Genomic DNA, 7,346 nt, shown 5'->3' with positions numbered 1-7,346 from the left:
GCTGGTGGGCGTGGCCAGGGCGGAGGGAAGTGGTGAACGCGCTCAGGGAGAGAACTTCCGTGTCCTTCGTCTCTCCGCCCCCCCCCCCCCCCCCCCAACCTTACCGTGGTTTTGCTTGGAGTCCTGGAGTTCCTTTCTCTTCAGTCGTTTTGGTGTACTCGCTTTTTTTTTTTGCTCGCTTTATGATTCGGGGCGTTAGCTTCCCCCAGGACATTTCAGGCCTTCTGCTCTCCTCTCTCCAGGCTACCACGAGGCAGGATTAAATTGCTTATCTACCCCTTCTTCCCCCCCCCCCCCCTCTTTCAGAGCTGTACCCCAGTGCTGAGTGGGAAGGGCAGACGAAGTTTGCTGCCTTTGAGACACTACGCTCTTACTCCAGAGCTCATGGTCTGAGGGCCCGGCGTAAACATTAAACTACCTTTGTGAAGGGCCTTTTTTATTTTGTGGGGTCCTGGGGGAATAGGGCACTACGGTGTAGTGTCCTTAAACTGTTGCTAATTATGCCTGTCTTCAAGTATGCTTACCTTCTATATTGTTACTTCTTGCAACGCGAAATCTCTCCTTCATTCCGGAAGCAAATTACCAATTAAAGTGACTTACTTGCTGAGGGTTGGGTTGAGCTTTAGTGTATTTAGTAAGGACGGGTTGGGTTTTGGAGGATCTCTCAAATTTTGGGCTTCAAGACTATGTAACATGTAGGAACATTCGTTGAACTTAACCACAGCTAGTCCCTAAGGAACCTTGGCTTTAATTCTTGATTCATTAAGTGGTGACTAGAAGCTTGGCTTCTCAGTGAGTGATGTACAGTTTTTGGGTAGTGGCCTGTAGAAATGGATAGCAGTGTGTTGGTTTGAAGAACCATTTGGTTAAGTCATAGTTTAACTGTTTTGATGGGCAACTGGATCTAATTTTGAGGTATATGTTTCTAGCATCTCTGAAAGTACTTAGAGGTTATTTTTACCTCCTGAAAGATAAGTGTGCTAAACATTCCTAATCCTCTTAATTATGTTGGATAAACCAGGGTGAGACACTTAGTAAGTGGTTAAACAGAAAATTGTTTTTTACTCTCTTTAGGTTAAACTAATAAATAATAGTAATAAATACTATTCTCACAAAGTCATGGATGACCTGTATATAGAGGGCTGAATATTTTTTTTTTTTGGTTGCACGTGTGTGGAGGAGGGGCAGAGAGAGACAGGGAGAGAGAGAGAGAGACAGAGAGAGAGAGAGAATACCAAGCAGGCTCCTGATAGTGTGGAGCCTGACAAGGGGCTCGAACCCATGAACTTTGAGATCATGACCTGAGCTGAAATCAAGAGTTGCTGCCCAACCGATCGAGCCACCCAGGGGCCTCTGGGCTGAGTACCATTTAATCACCTTTTCTTGGAGTGCTGAAATAGTTTACGAATTACTGTTTAGGGGCACCTGGGCATCTGGCTGGCTCAGTCTGTGGAGCATGCGACTTTGATCTCAGGGTTGTGAATTTGAAGCCCATGTTGGGTGTAGACATAAAATCTTTAAACACAAAAACAAATTACTGTCTAGAGTGATCCAGGAATGGAATACCGTTATGGAAGATGTAGCAACTGACTTAAAACAGCTTGCAGATAGGGGAAATCTAATGGGAATAGGGCTGCTTTTGCTTAGTGTGTACTTTGAACAGATGTCCAATTGCATAGTGGTCCATATAATAGAGGGTTTTCATTTCTGATTAAAACAAGGTAAAATGATCATTTATTTTTCCGGATTTCACTAGAGTACTATTGGGAGAAAGTATCATGGAAGTTCTGCGCCCACAGCTTATAAGACTTGGTGGACGGATTTACAGAAAAAATCCCATCCAAGAACAGACTTATCAACATGAAGAAGAAGATGAAGACTTCTATCAAGGTAATCCTAGTTGCTCTTGGGTCAGATTAGTACAGTGGTCTCTGAATTGTGGAAGCAGTGTTTTGTTCTGTTTCAAAGTGTTCTTTGTGAGCACTGAAATTTGAGATGTTTGGCCTCTACCTAGCTCCATTTGTGTGGATGTCTGAGGGGACTGATTAGTTTCAATTTGATGAGCCATTCTCAGTTGCAGTCTGTAAATCATGTTTCATCTCTGTGCAGAGACAAAAATGTAATAAGGGGTAATTTTAATAAACTGATAACAGTAGCCATTAATATTCTGTGGCAAAATTAATTTCCTTTATCTGTAAAGTTGTGAAGTAGTATATATAAATTGTTGAAATAAATGAAATGTACATTTTATCCAGTGCCCCAAAATGTTAGCTGTTATTACTGTTATGTTGTGATTTTTCTTTTTGTAATCATATAGGCATTTCCAAATATGTGACTAATGTAACTTCATTATTACATAGGGATGATTTTAAGAAGTAAAATAAACAGTTGAGATGGATTATGAATATATATATTTTTAAGTTTACTTATTTTGAGAGAAAGGGAGAGAGAGAATCCCTCAGTGCAGGGGCCCAATGCAAGGCTCAAACTCACAAACCGTGAGATCGTGGCCTGAGCCGAAATCAAGACTTGGATGCTTAACCAGCTGAGGCACCCAGGCGCCCTGATTATGAATACTTCTAAGTCAATTAAATTGGGCTTGGGTTTAATGCACAAATAGGGCCTTTCATGTTCTCTGCTTCCTTTTCCTTTTGGTTTATAAACTTTTTCATCAGGCCCTAAGCCTTGGGGGTCAGTCTTCCCTTTGGTTTTCCCATTGTTTTCCTTTAGCCTTGGGGACTTGATCTCCTTTATTTGACCCTCCTTTCTCTTTGGCTGGCCTAATGGTGTAAGTTCTCCTGGTATCACTGCTATCTCATTCACTGAAGTAATTTTGTCCTCATACTAAAAACTGCTTACTTGCACATTGTAAGAGGATACTTTATGTTATGTGAATTACATCTCCATAAAAAATAGTAAAAAAGTTTTATCGTGTCTTATCTTTCTGGGAGAAAACAGTTAAATAGTGGTACGTATATACTACTTTAACAGGGTTCTAAGACTGGAAGGTTTAACATAGTCACGTGTTTTTTATTTTTCTTCCAAGAGCAGATCAGGAGGAATCTGTCAGAGCAGTGTTCTGCAATATAAAGTGTTTGTACGCATGTATTTTTTTAAACCTTGAGAGTGGTTGGCAGGTGGGGAGAAGACTTCTCCGCAGAGCAGCAGCTGTGAGTGAGGTGTGATGGTTTCTCTGCAGGCTTCATGGAGTGTGCAGAAGAGCCCTGTGATGCCTACGAGGTGGTGCAGACCCAGCAAGGTTTCCGGTGTACCGTGAAGGCCCCCAGCCTGCTCTACAAGTGAGTGAGGCCCCCAGCTTCACGGGACATACTGACAGGAAATTCAGCAGGAAGATGACTCTTTTCTACACTTTTCTGCAGTGCTTGATGACTAATGACAAAACAGTTTAGTGTTTTATGTCCTAGAATTTCTAAGGACTGATAATGGATCAGTTTCATCATTCCAAATGTATCACCAAGTCCTGTTAAGTTTTGTCTCTTAAATTTGTCTTTTGAATCTACCACTTGTCTCTTTACTGCCACCCTGCCGCATCTTCTGTGAATTACTTCAACCTACTTACTAGGCACATAATTATTGTTCTTCTCCCAATCAGTTCTTCACATTGAGGGTAGAGGCGTCTTTCTAAAAGGCAAATGTGGTTACTTTATTACCTCTGCTTATATCTGTCAACATTTTCCATTGAAGATGGAATTCTCTTCCATTGGAGTGATGGCCAAACTCTTGAACATGACTTGCCAGCCCTTCATTTTCAGTCACAACTCACACCACTCTTTTTCTGGTTTTGCACTTAAGCCTAGCTAGTTTTCTCCAGTTCCTGAAGTGTGCAGTGTTTGTTCCTGCCTTAGAGCCTTGGCATATGCTGTTCCCTTTGCCTTATACTCTCTCTTCCTTACCTAGTTATATTGTTAAATTCTTCTTTCTAGGGAACCTTGCTTTGACATCTTCATCCCCACCAACCACACTGATTACTCTACCATATGTTTTTGTAACACCCTCTACCTTTCCTTTGTAGCACTTTTCAGTTATGTATATTTATTTGCATATTGTTTGATGTCTTCTCCACAAGACGGGAGACTTCTGGAAGGCAGGACTGTGTCTGTTCAATTAGTCTCCAGTGTTTGTCAAAGACTGATGCTTTCTTCAGGGTCATCTTTATGAATTTGCTCAGAAACTTTGTGATCGCTTCACTCTGTGCTTACTTACATGATTGCCCACATTCTGTCTCCCCAGTAACATGGTTAGCTTAAGTGGTTAACTGGCTTCTTTTGGACTTACACCTCTGGATATAGGCTGGTTTAGGAAGTGTGTAAATTGTTATTCTGTGTCGTACCAGGTGAATTAGGTCTGTTCAAGCTCCTCTGTGGAGGAGATCTACAAATAGGGAATCCTATTCCCTTTAAGCTCCAAGAGGCAAATCATTTCATTTTCACCACTCTTGAGAATATTCTGAAACACCTGTTAAGGATGAAATTCTTCTCTTGGCATGTGCCCAAATGGGAAACCAAATGCTAAACCTGACAGCTCATTTTCCTTTAAGGTTCCAGTGACATTTTCTTCTAAGAAACAAGATTTTAAAAAGTCATGTTCAGTTTCCTGGTGAAATCAATGTAACTGTTTTCCTTAATGTGTGTGTGTATTTGCCACCACTTAGGTGTGTAAAAATTCCTTACATGTCTGATTCCAACTTGATCTTTTGAATTCTATATGTTCTAAGTATTCATTATGTTCTAGGTGACTTGCATGTTAGATTAGTTATTAGTTCTGCTCAATTGTAATTAATAGACAGTATTTATTAGGAAGATTTTTTTCTCATTAATAATTTCTTTAGGCTTATTTGGATCAAGGAATAAATTTCTTGACCAAATTAATTTATAATGATATCTTAATAGTAGTAACACCTGTCCATGGACTAGATGTAATTCTTTAGTTCTCTGTGTCAGATACACATTAGAATCACCTGGAGAGCTTTTAAAACTCTCTATACTTGGGTGTACCGCAGACCAATTAAACAGAGTCTCTGGGAGCTGGATTCAGGCATCATTGGTTTTTGAAGCCCCCCAGGTAATTCCAGGGCGTAGCCAAGATTGAGAACCACTTGATCTGGTTGGATTTTCTACCTTAAGGAGTCACCTTTTCACTGTGTATCTTTTTTTTTTTTTTTAATTTTTTTAATGTTTTTTTTTTTGAGGCAGAAAGTGACAGAGCATGAGCAGGGGAGGGGCAGAGAGAGAGAGAGAGGAAGACACAGAATCCAAAGCAGGCTCCAGGCTCTGAGCTGTCAGCACAGAGCCCTACGCGGGGCTCGAACTCACAAACCGCTAGATCATGACCTGAGCTGAAGTCGGACGCTTAACCGACTGAGCCACCCAGGTGCCCCTTCACCGTGTATCTTTTATTGTAGTGAATGTTTTAGATTCCTCATGTAAACCTCTTTTGAACCTGGCAGTAGTCTTAATTGGAAGGATGCCATTTGGGGATAGCATGGAATATACCGAGCTATGTACCAGTCACTGGGAAGCCCTTTTATATATGATCACGTTTAAGCCTTACACCAACTTTGTTGTACTTAGGTATTATTCATTCCATTTTTCTAAGTGAGGAAGTAGGCTTAGAGTGGTTAGATGACTTGCCCAGGATTTGAGTCTGAAACTTCTTTAACCTCAACTACTTCCTCTCTAAAATGCCTAGGCTATTAATAATACTTTGAGCCAGCTACTTTTTGTGTTTTTTAAAAATATTTTTATTTTTAATTTTTATTTATTTTTACTTTTGAAATTTAAATTTTAGTTAACATACAGTGTAATATTGGTTTCAGGAGTAGAATTCAGTGATTCATAACTTTATACAATACCCAGTGCTCCCAGCATCCATCTAGCCCATCTCCCACCCACTTCCCTCCATCAACCCTCAGTTCTCTATCATTGGGAGTCTCTTATGGTTTATTTCCCTCTCTTCTCTTCCTCCCTCCTTCCCATGTGTTCATCTGTTTTGTTTCTTAAATTCCACATATGAGTGAAATCATATGGTATTTGTCTTTCTCTGACTGACTTATTTCACTTAGCATAATGCATTCTAGTTCCATGCACATCATTGCAAATGGCAACATTTCATTCTTTATGACGGCTGAGTACTATTCCATTGTGTGTGTGTGTGTGTGTGTGTGTGTGTGTGTGTGTGTGTACACACACCACATCTTCTTTATTCATCAGTCAGTGGACATTTGGGCTTTCTCCATAATTTGGCTATTGTTGATAATGCTGCTATAAACATTGAGGTGCATGTACCCCTTTGAATGTGTTTTTGTATCCTTTCAGTAAATACCTATTAGTGTAGTTGCTGGATTATAGAGTAGTTCTATTTTTAGTTTTTTGAGGAACCTCCATACTGTTCTGCAGAGTGGCTGCACCAGTTTGCATTCCCACCAACAGTGCAGGACAGTTCCCCTTTCTCCACATCCTTGCTAACACCTGTTGTTTTTTGTGTTTTTAATTTTAGCCATTCTGACAGGTATGAGGTGAGATAGCTCATCGTGGTTTTGATTTGTATTTGCCTGATGATGAGTGATGTTGAGCATCTTTTCGTGTGTCTGTTAGCCCTAAAGATTTTATTTATTTTGTTATTTTTTTAATATTTATTTCTGAGAGAGAGAGAGAGAGACAGAGCACGAATGGGGGAGGAGCAGAGAGAGAGGGAGACAGAGAATCCGAAACAGGCTCCAGGCTCTGAGCTGTCAGCACAGAGCCCGACACGGGGCTCGAACTCACAAACCACGAGATCATGACCTGAGCCAAAGCCGGACGCTCAACCGACTGAGCCACCCAGGCATCCCATTAAAGATTTTATTTTTAAATAATGTCTACGCCCAACATGAGGCTCAAGTTCACAACCCTGAGATTAAGAGTTGCATGCTCCACCCACTGAGCCAGCCAGGTGCCCTAAGCCAGCTACTTGTTAATAGGCTTCTCTACTAGCCACATGCTAACAACAGTAGCCTGGTTGAAAGTACCCTTATTGGGGATCCTGGGTGGCTCAGTCTGTTGAGTATCTGACTCTTGATTTTGGTTCAGGTCATCATCCTGGGGTTGTGAGGTTGAGCCCCAGGTTGAGCTCTGCACTGAGCATGGAGCCTGCTTAAGATTCTCTCTCTCTCTCTCTCTCTCTCTCTCTCTCTCTCTCTCTCTCTCTTCCCCTCCCTCTCTTCCCCTCTGTCCCTCTCCCCTGCTCCCACACACGTGCTCTCTCTCACTCTCTCTGTCATTTAAAAAAAAAAGGTAAGTACCACTTATTGATAAGGCATGGAAAGACTAAAGCCTGAGAGTTGGTGG

The 7,346-nt window shown here is 41.2% G+C and overlaps 1 protein-coding gene across 7 annotated transcripts in view; it reads left to right on the top strand.

The window, feature by feature from the left end:
- ASCC1 (activating signal cointegrator 1 complex subunit 1) overlaps positions 1-7,346 on the top strand; it is a 112,091-nt gene that overhangs the window by 900 nt on the left and 103,845 nt on the right. For 5 of the 7 annotated variants that reach the window (XR_007145254.1, XR_007145251.1, XM_047824735.1 and 2 more), the window contains exons 2-3: positions 1,757-1,890; positions 3,200-3,299. Coding sequence is in view for 3 of the 7 variants with exons in the window: in XM_047824735.1 (XP_047680691.1) it covers positions 1,779-1,890; positions 3,200-3,299 (212 nt within the window). In the remaining 4 variants the exon portion in view is untranslated. Of the gene's footprint in view, positions 1-61; positions 254-1,756; positions 1,891-3,199; positions 3,300-7,346 lie in introns of those variants that run through there. The other 2 variants (XR_007145253.1, XR_007145252.1) reach the window with 2 other exon arrangements.

The sequence above is a fragment of the Prionailurus viverrinus genome, chromosome D2 (genome assembly GCF_022837055.1).
Source record: "Prionailurus viverrinus isolate Anna chromosome D2, UM_Priviv_1.0, whole genome shotgun sequence".
NCBI classification, from domain to species: domain Eukaryota; kingdom Metazoa; phylum Chordata; class Mammalia; order Carnivora; family Felidae; genus Prionailurus; species Prionailurus viverrinus.
The sequence above is the reverse complement of the archived record's forward strand: the minus strand, read 5'-3'. Positions and strand labels throughout refer to the sequence as shown.